Consider the following 18,122-nt stretch of genomic DNA (forward strand, 5'->3'; position numbering starts at 1 on the left):
AGAACTTTCATCTTCTCACTTAAAGGCAGCATTTTAGGGCTTCTCTTTGGTATATCTGAATTGCTGATATCACTACTCTTAGCTTTGGGGCCATTATTAAGTCAAATAAGGGTTACCTAAACACAAACATGATATCATGACAGTTGATCTAATAACTGAAAGGGCTACAAAGTGACTAATGGGCGGGGAGCATATACAGGGTGGAGATGCTGGACAAAGTGACGATACACGTCATGGGTGGGATGGCACAAAATTTCATCATGCTGCTCAGAATGATGCAATTTAAAACTTAGGAATTGCTTATTTCTAGAATTTCTCATTTGACAGCAGGTAATGGAAATCATGAAAAAGTGAAACTGCAGATAAGGGGGACTATTATACTCTTATTTAATAACATGTACCAAGGTTTACTATATGGTACGTCTGTGCTAGGCAGCTGTGATACAAAGGGAAATAAAGTAAGGTCCCTGTCTTCAAGCAGCTTATTCTGCTAAACTGTAAATTCTAGTAAAACAGGGGTTATATTTGTTTTGTTCACCATTGTACTTACATCATAGCTCAAAATGTAGTATGTACTTAAGTATTTATCAGACATATTAGAGGCCCACCATATTGAAAAGAAATTAGAAGGTGGCCTAGGCTGGACATGCCGTGGATCCAACCTCTCGCGGTCCCTCCCTGGCCGGCCGCACCTGGGGCAGCACCGACGCTTAAAGGGTGTCTGTGGACTGAGCGAGGTTCTTCTGGCAGGTGGGGTCCCTCGGCCTGGCCTGTGGGGATTGGGCCAAAACCTACAGTCCAACATCCCCCGAAGGGTCCCAGAGTGCAAGAGGGCACTCTGCAAACTTGCTATTGCTCGGCAGCTCCTGCATTGAGTGTCTGCCCCCGGTGGTCAGTGAGCATCACAGCTGGTCAAATGGCTGAACAGTCGGATGGTTGCTTAGACTTTTATATATACAGATATCATATTTGAGGACACACAGAAGTAGAACTAATTAAGTAATTAAATCTGCCTGAGAAAGGAGTTCTTTTCTTTTTTAATTTATTTGTTTATTGGTAATATATTTCTATTGATTTCAGAGAGGAAGGGAGAGGGAGAGAGAGGTAGAAAAATCAAAGATGAGAGAGAATCATTGATCGGCTGCCTTCTGCATGCTCCCTACTGGGGATCAAGGCCGCAACCTGGGCATGTGCCCTTGACTGGAATTGAATCCAGGACCCTTCAGTATGCAGGCCGATGCTCTATCCACTGAGCCAGACCAGTTAGGGCGAGAAAGGAGTTCTTTAGACAGAGGGAGGAAAACAATTCTAGGTAGAGAACAGAGTGAACAAAAGTATGAAAGCATAAAAAATCATAAATTGTTTATAACAGTAGGCCAGTGTTGAAAGCAGGAGAGAAAGTGGTGAAAGCTGAGGTTGAAAAGAAAGCTTGAAACTATATAGTAAATATCCTATCTAATAATAGAGAAACATGGTAATTAGCCGTAACTTCGCTACCCTTCCCATTGGCTAATCAGCGAGATATGCAAATTAACTGCCAGCCAAGATGGCGGCCGGCAGCCAGGCAGCTGAAGTGAACATGAGGCTTGCTTGCTCCAGTGACGGAGGAAGCCAAGGTTCCCCGCCTGCCATCACCCGGCTCTGAGCTCCTGAAGCAACAGCTCCAAAACCTACAATGTTTCAATTATAGAAGCTAAAAGATGGCGGCTAATTTGCATATACCAGTTGCGAGGGAAGACTGAGGACAACATGGAGGCCAAGCAGTACAGAAGGGAGCTAAGTAGAGGCCTCAAGGACAGAAACGGAGCCAAGGCTGCGGAGGTGGGAGGCGGGAGGGAAAACCCAGCCACAGCGGCTGCGAGCCGGTCCCATTCGATTCAAAAGTTCTGTTCTTTGCCATTTTTTCCTTCTATATTGTTCTATGTAACATTATGTTTGGCTTCAACTAACACCAACCCCCACCACCTTGACCTGAAATCTCCATTTCTAATTCCTTTTCCAATTATTCTTACCACCACTACGATATCTTCCAGAAATGCTTATGAAAATATCATTATTTTTCAAATTCAACTCATAAAAGTAGTAGTGTTCAATTACTGAGAGTTTACTAGGTTTGTGCTGTTTTCAGTACTTTACAGAAGCTCATGTATTTTCACAAGAAATCTAGAAGACAGTTTTACCTATCCTATATAATAAAAGGGTAATATGCAAATTGACCGAATGGGGGAATGACCGGTTGCTATGATGTGCACTGTCCATCAGGGGACAGACGCTCAATGCAGGAGCTAGGCTCATGGCTGGTGAGCGCAGCGATGGTGGCGAGAGCCTTTCCCCCCTCCGCAGTAGCGCTAAGGATGTCCGACTGACATCCCCTGAGGGCTTCTGGACTGTGAAAGGGCACAGGACCCCCCCCCCCGCCCCCAGTGCATGAATGTTGTGCACCAGGCCTCTAGTCTTATATATGATAAAATTGAAACTTAAAGAAATTTAGTGCTAATTTACATTCTCAATCATATGATTTACCTCTTTTATCAGCTTCCAACCAATCTTCTCCCCTTCTGTGTCTCTTTTCTATCAGTAATATCACTGTAGTGTAAGTTTAAATCTTTATTTCCTTTCTCTTACTCCTCACATTCCATAGTTGCCAAGTTTAATTAGTTCTATATATTCTCTATTCCTATTGCCATTATGATAGCATAGAAGAGAGCCTCACTAAACTGTATGACTATAATAATCTCTGGGCACTAAAAGATACTTTCAGTATCTTTTCTAGTCCAACCAACTTTTATAAACAAATTCTGATCATGTAACTTCTATTGGAAAACTTTAGGCTCAAAGCTCATTTATATGATACAGTCTATTCTAAAGATTATTATTTATCATTAATGAAACTGGCTTTTAATGTGGGTATCTTATGAAATAAACTATATCCTACTTCATTTTGTAAAAGAAGAAATTCTTTTTTCTTACCTTTTGCTGGGTCACCCAGAGTGGTAATAGCACTGCTGCCAATACAGAGTCCACGCCGACATACTAATTTTGCCTTTAAACAAAAGACAGTACTTCACTTATCACATTCGTCTTGGGAGAGGTAATGAATGAACACTGTAATCTATAGGCTTTCAAATAAATATAAAATCTTTACACTATACATATTTATGGCACAAGGCAAGTTTATGTAAGGCTACCGCATCTGGTTAATAGTTCAAATTTTTTCATGAAAGCCACCATTTCTGTTAACAAAAATGTCACCAGCAAAACCAAATTAAACAAGATCACAGGTAAGTCCTTTCTTAAAGTTTTCTTTTTCAAATATAGCTTTGGAAATGTTTTACTCCCAAATGTGTTTTGTAGTACGAATCCATAGCACATCTTATTTGGAAGTAGTTGATTAAATAAAATATCCTGGTATTACTATAATATCTTTATATTATATACTAATATTAAACATTCTGTAAGCAAACCTACCATTGTTTTTAAAAAAACCATTAACCCTACTAAACCATCACCTTTGAATGATGTTAAAATTATATCAAGGTGCCAAACACATCTTTGGGACATACCCTGCACACAGTTTCCTTCTCCCACAAGTCAGGTAAAAGCAACAATATGGATGTTCAATCTTCAAAGATGGGAATGAAATAATTCCAACTAACTAGAATGCTGAAAGTGTCCATTTTATCTCCAAAACTATATCATTTAAACCTGAAAAACCTCCATAAAGAATAGAAAATATCTATGTAAACAATGATACATAATGGAGAAATAGCCATTCATTCCATTAAAAGGCATTACTGTTACCTAAGAAACCTGTATTAATCCAAATCTGACCAGTTTACAAATGTATTTAAGATAAAACTAAAATAGACCTATAAAAAGTTGCAGAAATCAAATCTCTTTCATAACTAGCTTCACTGTCATTTACATTGCTACCAAACTAAGTAACAAAAAAGGCTGATGAACTGTTAATCTTATAATACTTACTTAAAGTAAAAAGCCAATACTTAAGTTTAATAATTTATTTTGTACATTAATTGACAAATTTAATTTTATACTACCTAATTCCCTTACCTGATTTTCACTTTCAAACAGAAGAAACCCGTAAGTTTCTTGAAGTTCTTCCTGAGTGTAGTTACTGGCTTTTTTTTCTTGGTAAAAAGTTTTGTACTATATAAAGAGAGAATAACCAAATGGTATAAACATGTTATTTTGCCTTGCAAGTTAATTTTAAAAAATGTATCATCTGAATTGCTCCTGCTAAAAGACTAATAAAATTTATTTTTCTATTCTTTAGATTATTACCTTCCAAGTGACTGTTTCCAAGAGTCTTTTATCTAATTTGAAAAGAGCTTAAAAGAACTAGGCTTATATACCCCAAATGATGGTTCTTTAAAGCTAAAATAAAACTAACACACAGACACAGTGTGTACCAAGCACCTCACCTCATTTAAGAAAATGTCATTTTTCACCAAAGTCACTTGACTGTATTGAAAACCATGCTCAGATGCAGAGTCCAAGTAAGAAGTATGGAGAATTGAAACTGCCCTCTGGAAGAGAGAGTCTGAACTCAAGGACACTGTCTCAAAAACTGTAAAACACAAACAAAAATAATGCAACTGTTTAAGATAACCAAAGGAAGGGATTAAAAGTGATACACTAAATACTTCATCTATTTCCTTCCTATATAACTGAGACTTTTACCATGTGTTTTGGCGATCATATCTTAATTTAAAAGACCTCTCACATGAAGAAAATAATCTAAATGAATTACAATTTAGGGTGAATTATTTTCAATACAAGAGTAAAATGTACCCTGCCAGATCCCTTATGGCTGTGGTTTAAGCTGGATGTTATAACGTACTGTTAAGTTGGTGGTCAGCAATCACTCAGACCAATGTTTCACATCTTTATGAATTTTTAAACCTATGTCATTATTTTGATAAATTTACCCTTTCCGTCTTCTCATCAAATCCCCACGTGCATCTGTTGGGCTCTTTTTAAGGAGCCTACTATTGCACACTCAGCAAACACATTAGAAATCATTGTATCTTTGGGGTTTCCTCACAAGCTGAGATATGTCTATTGAACAGCTTATGGTTTGTATTATAAAATCATTTTTTCATTTTACAAAAATAAAACTTTATTACTTTTTTAAAGTGCTATTTTCAAACCATACTCATGTGCTATCCACCATATTCTGATATGCCCTTCCCATGAGAGGCATGTTTCCTAATTGAGAACTGCTGACTCAACCTAGTATTTCCCTTGATGTGAGCCTTTGTGCCTTTTGATTTTACAAGTCTTTAGCAAGAACTGAACCTAATAACTTCTCATAATATTTAACCATTTGATTTGTTTACTCCTTTCTATTTATATCTTCTCTACTTTCTTTAACAAGGCTGGGAAGGAGTATACAAACTGATAATTTATAAATAAGAGAGAGCATGGAATAATTTATATGGCACTGTTAGGTTTTAGTCATATAGTACAAATAAATACATTAATGCAGCTTCCTACTTTTACCAGAACTCTGCAAGTTACAGTTCAAAAGTTAAAGGAAAAAAAGCATATTATTATTATTATTATTAAAAAATATGTTTTTACTGATTTCAGAGAGTAAAGGAGAGGGAGAGAGCGATAGAAACATTAATGATGAGCGAGAACCATTGATCGGCTGCCTCCAGCATGCCCCCACTGGAGATCGAGCCCGCAACCCAGGCATATGCCCTTGACTGGAATCAAACACGCGACCCTTCAGTCCACAGGCTGACACTCTATCCACTGAGCCAAGCCAGCTAAGGCAAAAGAATATTATTTAAAATTAAATTATTAACAACAAGTAAGAAAAAAAGAAACTAGACTATCACAGAAATGAAAACAAACATTTCAGTGAAATTAATTTGGACTAAACTGTCCTAGCACTTCAATTATAAAGTTAGCTTAAAATGCTTTATAAACAAAACTTCCTAGTACAAACAATGAAAGATTGTAAACAGCAAGGAAGGAAAGAAGAGAGGATGAAACACTTAAGAATATTCTGAAGTGGTATATCTGATCCATATCAATTCTGTTTTACTTTTTCTCAGTTTCACTTTCTCCTTCACTATCAGTATAATAGTGCTATACAAAATAAAGATATTCTAAAGAGATTAAAATAGCAAAACACCCATGATAATAAAAATTATGGCTTTCTAAAGCTGTATTACTTAAACTAGGAGGTCTATGCATTTGCAAATTCATCTTACAAAAGTTTAAATATAAACCAGAATTCGTTTAAAAATTATAAATTTGGAAACCTGTATTTAATATTTTAAAAAAGCAATATAATATAAAAAATGTAACTACTTTGAGGCTCAATATTTGAGAATATAGTGCTTCCAGTGACAGAAACAAAAGTTATCACTGCTTTGAAAATGAACTTTCTATGACTATCAATTTCTCTAAATTCTACAAGATGTTAATAAATAGGCACGTTTTAAGTTTCATAAGTACTGAATACTACTGTATCCCTATTTTTGAGTGTTAAACCACAATAAACTGAAAACTGTAAAAGCAGTGCAATTGAAAAAAAACCACACCTAACAGTGTTTCCCAAATACATGCAGTCAGAGAACACTTTATACCAGTGAGCAGAGTATTGTTCCCAATAAAGCTATTAATAAAGATGATTTAAAATAAAAAAGAAAATAAAATAAGTAAAAACAACAACAAAAAATGTAAAGATACAAAAAAAGGAGAAACAAGTAGGAAATAAATTACTTTGTGCTTATATATTTTTATTTCTAAAACTATTTCTTTTTAGTTAAAAATGCTCCCCTTTAGGTCAGCATCTTCCAAACAGCAATATATATACAAAAGTAATTCTTTTATGGTTAAAAGGGAAAGCATGTTAAAAGCCATGGTGTTGAAAATCACAGTAAATCTTCAATCTTTCATGACTTCATAAATTACTTCAATTATACTCAAGAAAGCACGAGTTTCCTACTCTATATATAAGACAGTTGAGAATTTTATTGAGGAATCATTTAACAGTATCTCTTCTTACATAATATACTTTCGTTTAAGAATCTAACATATAAAACATTATAAGCGGTAAATTAATGGTCTCATTTTTTGCTAAGCAATACACATTATTTATACATTCAAGGTTGTAAGAATATTAGGAGAATGAAAAGGGGACTACTGCACAAAGAAACCTAATACATCTAAAAAAGTAACTTGAAAAGTACTTGCCTATGATGCAGAAAAAGTGTCCCTAGGGCTTAAGCGACCAATAGCGAGCACATGGAGAAAATTTAAGTTCAATCATAATGGGTCTGGAAATTGAGTTAATATGCTTTCCTGTTGCAACGGGCTTTGGACACATTTCTCTGCTATTTGTGGATTCAATCTAAAATGTTAACTCAAGCTTGACACAAGGTAGGATCTGTTCAAAGTACCCTGCATTAATCTCCCCTTTCTCAAAATCCATTAGAGATACTGAGTATCTGGTTTTGGGCACTTTTTTTTTTTAACTTCTAATAAAAGGGATCTGAAAATGATAAACCGATTTCTGATGGTATATCACAGGTATATTTTTCATTCTATAAGCATCTGGTCTGACATCAATTAATGAGATGAACTAATGCCAACATCTCAGGTGTCCCAAAACTCTGACAAAAATCAGCCACTTCTACGTCTCCCCAGAGCTTTCATTACCACATCTCCTGTCTGTGCATTAAACAACAGCACTTATCAATAAGAGAAATGCTCAGATATAATATCTGACATTAAAGATCCTTATCAGTATCCCCTATAGACGGATTGCAAACTACACCTCCTAATACTATCTATGCCTATATACTTTAAGTCTAAGCAGGCCATTTGATAGTTGTTGAAGGAATAGCCTACCCCTTAATCATCTAATTCTAAATGTATTACCTTTACTTTTAATATACTAAAGAATTGCCAGTTTAAGATAAATACAACTTTTTAGAACACAATTTGGTAGGACCTAACAAAAACTTAAAAATGTGCGTATCGAATAACCATTCCATTTATGAGAATCAACTCCTCAGAAACACTAGAGTAAGTACACAGTATATATGTACAAGGGTGTTTCATGCACCAGAATCCATAATAGCAAAAACACCAGAGATAATATAAAATTGCCATCAACAGGAAAACACAATGCATTCACTAAGTAAAATAAACTTGCATATACTGGCATATAAAGATATCTATTATATACTATGGAGTAAATAACATGCATTATATAATGTCATTTTGGTTAAAAACAAAACAAAACAACATTCCAAATTATGTGTTTGAAAGTATACAGATAAAAATCTAGAAACATGGGAAACCAATTTGTTAACAGTGTTTAAACCAATGGTTATTGAGAGTGAGAAATGGTTAAAATGGGAATTTACATTTTTTACTTTATACATACTTCTACAAATTTAGTTTTTTCCTATGTAAGCATATATTACTTCTAAGATATCTTAATTCAGAATCAAGTAAAATACATCATAATTAAAAAATACAAATGAGGAGTATGACAATTTTCCTACAATTTAAAAATTTAATCAATCACTTATCAGTTATGGACTAATGATTTAAAGAAATTTGTAGCTATTGAAAATTATAAATTTTTAAAGTTCTTTCATATGATTAAAATTAAAATTTAAAAAGTTATACTGGTCTACTTTGAATTTATTAGTAATAACTTATTGCATTTAGTTTAATACCCACTGTTTTCTGATATGAACCCTGTCCTGGTCTTCTCTAAGAAAGAATGTAGCTGGGAGGGTGGTCTTAATTCATTTTCACCAAGTATACCCCCAGAGTTCTTGACATAGTCCTGTTTTCTGTTAATGCCATAGATGCTAAAATGAAAAAAGAAAAAATTATATCGTAAAGTGAGTAGTTCGATTTACAGCATATCTACTATATACACAAATAATTACTGCCATCTAATTTGCATTAGGTACAATTCTGTAATGGTTACCTCCTATGACAACTCTACAGAACTAAGGGCTAAAGTTGCTATATAAGCAGTAACACAGATAAAATGAAATGCTTTTCCTTCAATATATTTTTTTAAGTTTTAAAGAAAATTTTGTCCACAGAAATAAATTATGCTAATAAAATCCCTTTTGCCTCTCTGGGGGAAAAATCCTTCAAAATGAAGAGATTATATAATAACATTTATATTCTACTGGTTGAAAATGGCAAAATCAAATAGAACACAAATAAAATATCTCCCCACACAATTTGGTAGTACCTAACAAAAACTTATAAATGTGCATATCAAATAACTATTCCATTTCTAAGAATCAACTCTCAGAAATACTAGTGTCAGTGCACAGGACATATGTACAAGGGTGTTCCATGCACCAGAATCCATAATAGCAAAAACACTGGCAAAGTCATAAATTAGTCATATGATTCATTGATTCATTAAACACAATTATTAGTGACAATTATTACATACCCAATATTAGAAAAAGTCTCTACAATGAAAACTATTAGACTAGAAAGAAACTAAGCCTGTAAAGAAACTAAGTACTATAAATGTGTAGGAGAATCTAGAACACAATAAAGTGAGTACATAATGGTACAAACAACTAATTTCATTGATATGTTAAGAAAGGTTTCAGAAAGGCAGAGATACTTGAAATCTGAATAAGTACTAAAAACAATAAGCCAAAGAAGGGCATAGTGTATATGTTTTCTAGGCAATGGAACAAATCCAGAGGTAGAAACAAGATACATGTAAGGAACAGCAAGTTGTTTTTTATTTGAGGAATTCAATATGCTTTACAAAAAGCAATTTAAAATCACATGTATCGTTATGTAATTTTACACTTTCCCCCTTGCAAAAGTATTTGAGTCAGAATTGTGTGGATATGAATAGTTTTAAGAAACGGTAGCAATATGATGATATTCATTCATTAAGCAAGTAGATTATATGAAGAAGGGAGAATTAAATTGGGAATCAGGATACCAGGATTCTACTGCAGGCCTATCATTAACTTGTTCTGACACCTTCCTGTGATATTACTGACTGCCTTCCCAATAATAATGCCCCTTTTTCTTCCCTTCTCCCAAACAAGCAATTTTGGTTAGGTATTGGGTGATCCAAAGCTTCAGGAAAGGCTTGGAAGCAGGGTGTGTGTGCATATCCCCAATAATCTAAGCTCATTATGGTAATTTCATTCTCTTTGGTTAGTGATTGTTTTAGGAATAAACATGTGACTCAACTCTGGCCAAGACTCTACAAAGAGAATTCTGGAAAAGGTTTCTTACAAAAGAACAGGAGGAAAAGGTGCACTCTTCCTGACTCCATCCTTTTCTAGCCTTAAGGCTTTAGCTGAAGATGGGTTTATTGTCTGAACTCCCAGCACCCAAGATTAGATTGAGCAGCCAACACAATGTTGATGGAACCAAAAAGAAAGAATCTATATCCTTAAGGAAGTCCTAGAACTGTTGAATGAACAGGAGCTGCCTTGCCTCTGAATCTTTTGACATGTAAAATTAGAGGCCCGATGCATGAAATTCATGCAAGAGTAGACCTTCCTTCCCCTGGCAGAAGGCACCAGCTTCCCTTTGGCACCTGGGACCTGGGCTTCCCTTGCAGCCCTGGCTTTGTCTTGAAGGATGTCCAGTCTACTTAGTATATTACGCTTTTATCATTATGGATTATAAATTATCCTGATTGTTTAAGTCATTTTGATTGGCAGCTGAAAGCACACTATGAACCTTGTTAAATTATTTGTTCTAAGGACTCATTCTATATAATAAAAGCCCAATATGCTGTGTCCAGTTGTCTGGTCAGCCATTCAACTAATCAAAGGATAATATGCTAATGATATGCTAAGGCCATCCAACCGCTCGCTAAGACCGTGCACTGACCATCAAGGTGCAGACAGTCGACCAGTCAATCAGTAGCTATGACATGCACTGACCACCAGTGGGTAGACGCTCCAACCGGTAGGTGAGCTTGCTGCTGGGGTCCAGCTGATTGGGACTGAGTGAGATGGGCTGGACATGCCCTGGAGCTCTCCCACGGCGCCCCCCCCCCCCCCCGAGATGGCCAACCTCCCACGTCTCTCCCCAGCCCCAATCGTGTACTGATGGGGTCCATTGGCCTGGCCTGTGCCCTCTCGCAATCCGGGCTGAGGGACCCTCTTCACCCCCAAGTGCATGAATTTCGTGCACTGGACCTCTAGTTTAGTTATAGTTATCTTTCTAAGGCACTTTTCAGTGCTAACACTGTGACTATAAATCTGCCTTAATGAAGGCCTAGTATGTCTGAGGCATTGGGAACTGCACTAGATAATTTATCAAATTCCTTCTTTATTTGTTGCTACAAAGAGACATTTATCCTAGTATTTATTAGCAAGGAAGCACAAAAGTTAATATAACTTCTGTGAAAACTTGAAACTTAAAATACAGCAAAACTTCAATATAACAGATTAATTTAGAAGCGGGGATACTTGTTAAAAGTTGAAAATCCATTATATAATAAAGTAGATTTTCCAAATGCATATGTTTAAAAATTGACAAATTAGTGAGTTTACCTGTTTTTACTTAGGTAGTAGTCACATTTGTGTAATTAAAATTAAGTATGTATGAAAAGTTTAATTTCACCAAAAAGTTTTCTGTATGTATTACTGTAATTTTTCCAAAATATGGCCTATTCGCTAAAGTTTGTTAAAAATAACAATGAATTAATTGCTACAAAAACCCAGTCTGTTAATTTTCACATGGGACATATAGACCAGAAATTTTGTCTGTTAAATCTGAAGTCTGTTAAATTGAGGCCGCAAAATCAAGGGTTTACTGAATAAGGTATTTAAAGTCTTTGCTTGATTTCCACCTTCTCAATAAATCTACCTTCTCCCAGGCACAAGGGCAAAATAACCTTGATTCTTATTACTATTCATGTAATGTCTCTCTTTAGTGACATATAGTCTGATTTTCCATTCTGTATCTAAGTTTTTCTCATATTTAAAGCCTAGCTCAAGATCTAGCTTCTCTGATGTCTTAAGATTTTTTTAGCTTGCATTAATCATTCTTCATAAGTGTTCCACAGATATCTACCACAGTCCTGTTACATGTATATCTCTGCACTAGAGCTGGGGATAAGAGGAGAAAACTGAAGACCTGTTTGCTGGTAGTCTTTAACATTTAGGTCATAATTTCAGAATTATGTGTGAAACAACTGTGTTCAGGACAATCTCCTCCTCAGACTAAAGGGAGGTGATTAAGGGCATGGACTCTGGAATCAAAGGACTTGGAAAGACAAGATTTTGAACCCAGGTCTTTCTAGCTTTGTGGCTTTCTAGCTTTGTGACAGAATGTGTCAGAACAAGAAAGCTATTTAATCTTTCTTCCCCTTCTTTTTAAAAATAAATTTCAACAAAGTATATACATGGAATAAAAAGCCAAATGCCACTAGGCTTATCAGTTATTGCCCCCACCCTCCCAGGGCACCCTATTTTCAATTCTCTTAAGTGACCACTTTCAACTTTAGCTGTGTCTTCTGGTATAACTCAATGTTTCTAAATAAAATACCTGTATAAACTTTAGATATTCCTTTAATGAAAAACACCTTTCCACACACTCATAAAAATATACTTCTTCCCATCCTCTCCTAGTAATATCATTATTTTTGTTAAATCAGTATTCAATGTTTCACTAAATTGTATACATTAATCATGAGTGAGCCACAATGGGTAGTCAATTTCCTTTCTTACACAACGTTTTGTTTTTCTGACTTTCAAATTGCCTATGCTTAATATTCAGTTACCAATTAGTATTTCAGCCTAAAATTGTACTACAGCACTAAAAATAACCTCTGAATAGATAGATACATCAAGTGTTTTTGAAGAGCTCCTTTGTGGAGCACTATGTGGTCCAGCTTCAGTCTGTACTTGTGCTTTCTACTAGCTTTGTGACCTTGTTGGAGGATGCTGAGATAAAACATTGATCTACTTATGTTCAACACAATTTTAGTTCGCAGAAACTGATGACCTGATTTTTAAAATGTATGGGAATCCAAAGGATTTAGAACAGCCAAAATAATTTTGGAGAAGAACAAAGTTGAAGGACTCTGAGTTTAAAAATTACTACAAAGCTAAAGTAGTCAAGACTGTGGTGTTGATGTAAAGATAATACCTACAGATCAAAGAAACAGCATAGAGAATTCAGATATTTTCAGCAACACTGCCAATGTACTTCAATAGGGAAAAATCATTTTTACAACAAATTGTGCTATAACAACCAAAATGGAAAAATCCATAAAAATATTTTTATTGATTTTAGAGAGAGGAAGGGAGGAGAGGAAGAAGGAGGGAGGGTGAGAGAGAGAAACATCGATCAGCTGTCTCATATACGTGCCCTACTCAGAATCCAGCTTGCAAAAAAAAAGTTGAATATAGCTCTGGCCAGTGTTGCTCAGTGGTAGAGCTTCAGCCTGAGCATAGAAGGGTCAATGGTTCGATTTCCTAGTCAGGGACACGTACCTGGGTTGCAGATTCATTCCCAACCCTGGTCGTGGGGAGGAAGGCAACCAATTTTTCTCTTTCTCTCTCTTTCCCCTCCCTTCCACTCTCTCTCTCTGTAAAAATCAATGGGAAAAAATATCCTTGGTTGAGGATTAATGAAAAAAAAGAAAGTTGAAAATACTGCTCGGGCCTAAGCCGTCAGTCGGACATCCCCTGAGGGCTCTCGGACTGCGAGAGGGCACAGTCCCGGTTGAGGGAACATCCCCACCCAGGGGGCATGAATTTTCATGCACCGGGCCTCTAGTTATTTATAATAGCGAAGATACAGAAATAACCTAGGTGTCCATTGATAGATGAATGAATAAGGAAGAGATGGCACACACACACATTACACACCAATAAAAAAAGAATAAAATCTTGTTATCTGCAACAACATGGATGACCTAGAGCAGTGGTTGCCAACCTGTGGTCCGCGGACCACTGGTGGTCCGTGTGGTCCAAAAGGTTAGTGATCGCTAACCTAGAGTGTATTATGCTAAGTGAAATAAGTCAGGCAGAGAAAGAAAAATACCATAAGGTTTCATTTATATGTGGAATCTTAAAACAAGCAAAACAAGGAGAAACCAAGATGGCGGCATAGGTAAACACCGGAGATTGCTGCCTCACACAACCACTTCAAAAATACAACTAAAAGACAGAACTGACATCACCCAGAACCACAGGAAGCCTGGCTGAGTCGAAATTCTACAACTAGAAGGAAAGAGAAAAGCATACCGAGACTCAGAGGAGGCACAGTGCGGAAGTAAAATACTAAGGTGCTGAGGTATATGCGGAGCGGGCTGGCGGCTGAGGGCGTGGTTGTCGTTTGCAATCGCGAGGGAGTCTCAGGCTCTGAGCTCCAGTTCCAGGCAAGTCTCTAGGTACCCAGACTCATAGGGAGAAGCGGGACTGTCTGACAGCGGTCAGAACTCGAGGGCAGCTTTCTCTCCAAGGGGCTTGCAGTGATTACTGGGACATTGAGAAGCAAAGCCCCTGAGGGCAGGACTGAGAGCAGCCATAACTGCTAGCCCTGCCCTGTTGATCCTGTGAGACCCGCCCCGCCCAAGTCCTGCAGGGAGGCTTTTGCTGGATAGCCTCAGGCAAAGGCTAGATTAGCACCTCCCCTAGAGATCCAGGAGCCAGGAAGCCCAGAGGTCAGAGTGAGACCATCCAGTTTGCAGCTCCATGGAAACATAAAGGACACACTCAGGGGGCAGGCTCAGTGAGCACCAAAGCCCCATTGAAGCAAGTCTTGCCCCAGAGGGGTGTCTCCAGCAGAGAAGTTCTCCCACTGCAGACACAGCTGATTCTCACAGCCAATTGGCCTGGAGGCCAATTCCTCCCAGTGATACCTACAACAATCAAGGCTTAACTACAACAAGACTGTGCACAAAGACCACAAGGGGGTGCACCAAGAGTGTCCTCCTCAGGTAATTGGGGAGGCTGAACCACTGGGCCCTAGAGGACACTTAGCACAGAAAACCACTTTATCAACACAGGGAAGCATAAAAAATGCGGAGACAAAGAAAAAGGACACAAATGACAGAAATGGAGGAAAGCAAACTACTGGATATAGAGTTCAAAACCACACTTTTAAGGTCTTTCAATAATTTTCTAGAAACTGCTGATAAACTTAATGAGACCCTCAAGAAATCTAATGAGACCCTCGATGTTGTGATAAAGAACCTACTAGAAATTAAGCATACACTGACTGAAATAAAGAATATTATACAGACTCCCAACAGCAGACTAGAGGATTGCAAGAATCAAGTCAACAATTTGAAATACGAAGAAGCAAAAAACACCCAACCAGAAAAGCAAAATGAAAAAAGAATCCAAAAATACGAAGATAGTGGAAGGAGCCTCTGGGACAGCTTCAAGAGTACCAACATCCGAATTATAGGGGTGCCAGAACAAGAGAGAGAGCAAGATATTGAAAACCTATTTGAAGAAATAATGACAGAAAACTTACCCTACCTGGTGAAAGAAATAGACTTACAAGTCCAGGAAGCGCAGAGAACCCCAAACAAAAGGAATCCAAAGAGGACCACACCAAGACACATCATAATTAAAATGCCAAGAGCAAAAGACAAAGAGAGAATCTTAAAAGCAGCAAGAGAAAAACAGTTCGTTACCTACAAGGGAGTACCCATATGACTGTCAGCTGATTTCTCAACAGAAACTTTGCAGGCCAGAGGGAGTGGCAAGAAATATTCAAAGTGATGAATACCAAGAACCTACAACCAAGATTACTTTATCCAGCAAAGCTATCATGTAGAATTGAAGGTCAGATAAAGAGCTTCACAGACAAGAAAAAGCTAAAGGAGTTCATCACCACCAAACCAGTATTATATGAAATGCTGAAAGGTATCCTTTAAGAAGAGGAAGAAGAAGAAAAAGGTAAAGATACGAATTATGAACAACAAATATGCATCTATCAACAAATGAATCTAAGAATCAAGTGAATAAATAATCTGAGGAACAGAATGAACTGTTGATTATAATAGAATCAGGGACATAGAAAGGGAATGGACTGACTATTCTTGGGGGGGAAAGGGGAGTGGGAGATGCGGGAAGAGACTGGACAAAAATCGTGCACCTATGGATGAGGACAGTGGGTGGGGAGTGAGGGAGGAGGGTGGGGTGGGAACTGGGTGGAGGGGAGTTATGGGGGGAAAAAAGAGGAACAAATGTAATAATCTGAACAATAAAGATTTAATAAAAAAAAAAAAGCAAAATAAGAATAGACTCATAGAAACAGAGACCAAAGGAATAGTTACCAGAAGGGATAGCTGAGAGGATAGATGAAAAGTGGAAGGGGAATACACTAAAAATATTGTGATAAGATTACATGGTGACAGATGATTAGAATTAGTGAGGTGATCACACTGTAAAGTATAAAAATGTTGAATCACTATATTGTACACCTGAAACTAATATAACCAATATAAGACTGTGTACCAACTACACTTAAATAAAAACTAATTTAAAAATCTATATATGTAAAAGCCAAGCGACCGGAACAACTGGTTGTTGTGACACACACTGTGGCAGCCAACTGGCCTGATCGGGGCCTCGATCACTCCTCCCAACCTCCTGCGGCTCCTCCCTGGCTGACCCGGCCCCCAATTGCCCCCCTCCCCCAACACCCTGATCGGGGGTAGGGCCAGTTGACCTCCCACAGCCTCACCCTGACTGGCCCTGCCCCCGATCAGCCCACCACCCCAATTGGGGGTGGGGCCAGCAGCCAACCTCCTGCAGCCCCTCCCCTCAGCCAGCCCAGTCCCGATTGGCCCCATTGGGGTGGGCCGGCTGGACCTCACCCGTGCACAAATTCGTGCACTGGACCTCTAGTAAAGTATAAAGAAGAAAATTTTAAGGCAGTATCACAAACAAAAATAGATGGTGGAACATAAAATATACTCCCTTTAAAATTAGAAAGACAGTCCTAACCGGTTTGGCTCAGTGGATAGAGCATCGGCCTGCGGACTCATGGGTCCCAGGTTCGATTTCGGTCAAGGGCATGTACCTTGGTTGCGGGCAGATACCCAGTAGGGAGTGTGCAGGAGGCGGCTGATCAATGTTTCTCTCTCGTCGATGTTTCTAACTCTCTATCCCTCTCCCTTCCTCTCTGTAAAAAATCAATAAAATATATTTTTAAAAAAATGAGAAAGACAATTATCTCTAGTAACACTTTCTAATTAATTCTAGGATTTTAGTTGTCAATTCCTTGGCTAAAGTTTCCCTTCTCATTTACTGATCAACTGGAGTTTGTCTTCTAGTTGTTTCAAGAAAGGCTTATATAAAATAGATCTGAAGCCTAGGCTGAAATGGCTCAGCTAGTTGGATGTTGTCCTGTGCACCAAAAGGTTGTTGGTTCAATTCCAGGTCAGGGCATATACATGGGTTGTGGTTTGATCCCTGGCTCGGGAGTGAATGGAAGGCAAATGATGTGACAATGATGTTTCTTTTTCTCTCTCCCTTCCTCTCTCTAAGCATGTCGTGAGGATTAAAAAAAGAAAAAAAATGTATGAAACCATGAATGTTCAAAACTACTCATCAATAGTCATTATACCCAAAGGAGAGCTTGGCAGGACAAAAAAAACCCCAAAAACCAAAATCCTTAGCTCACACTTTTCCTTGAGTATTTTGCATGTGGTTCATTAGTTTTCTGGTATTGTTTCTGTTCTGCCACCAACCTGCTTTTCTTTTTTCTTTTAAAATATATTTTATTGATTTTTTACAGAGAGGAAGGGAGAGGAATAGAGAGTTAGAAACATTGATGAGAGAGAAACATCAATCAGCTGCCTCCTGCACACCTCCTACTGGGGATGTGCCCGCAACCAAGGTACATGCCCTTGACCGGAATCGAACCTGGGACCCTTCAGTCCACAGGCTGACGTTCTATCCACTGAGCCAAACCGGTTAGGGCTCAACCTGCTTTTCTTTCCCTTTTGATATAATCTTTAGAAAATAACACCTCACCCAAAGATATGTTTTTATTGATTTTAGAGAGGGAGAGAGGGAAGAGAGGGGGAGAGTAGAGAGAGAGAGGAGAGAAACATCACTAGTGCCTCCCCTACTCACCCC

The 18,122-nt window shown here is 37.7% G+C and overlaps 1 protein-coding gene across 4 annotated transcripts in view; it reads right to left on the reverse strand.

Annotated features, from left to right (window-relative positions):
- Positions 1-18,122, reverse strand: part of FAM208B (family with sequence similarity 208 member B) — a 97,450-nt gene that overhangs the window by 59,072 nt on the left and 20,256 nt on the right. For 3 of the 4 annotated variants that reach the window (XR_002829171.1, XM_006088423.3, XM_023753580.1), the window contains exons 2-5: positions 8,734-8,867; positions 4,443-4,588; positions 4,072-4,167; positions 2,971-3,043 (exon numbers count right to left, since the gene is read on the reverse strand). Coding sequence is in view for 2 of the 4 variants with exons in the window: in XM_006088423.3 (XP_006088485.1) it covers positions 2,971-3,043; positions 4,072-4,167; positions 4,443-4,588; positions 8,734-8,867 (449 nt within the window). In the remaining 2 variants the exon portion in view is untranslated. The remainder of the gene's footprint in view (positions 1-2,970; positions 3,044-4,071; positions 4,168-4,442; positions 4,589-8,733; positions 8,868-18,122) is intronic. The other variant, XM_023753581.1, reaches the window with a different exon arrangement.

This window comes from Myotis lucifugus, unplaced genomic scaffold, assembly GCF_000147115.1.
Source record: "Myotis lucifugus unplaced genomic scaffold, Myoluc2.0 scaffold_47, whole genome shotgun sequence".
Classification (NCBI taxonomy): domain Eukaryota; kingdom Metazoa; phylum Chordata; class Mammalia; order Chiroptera; family Vespertilionidae; genus Myotis; species Myotis lucifugus.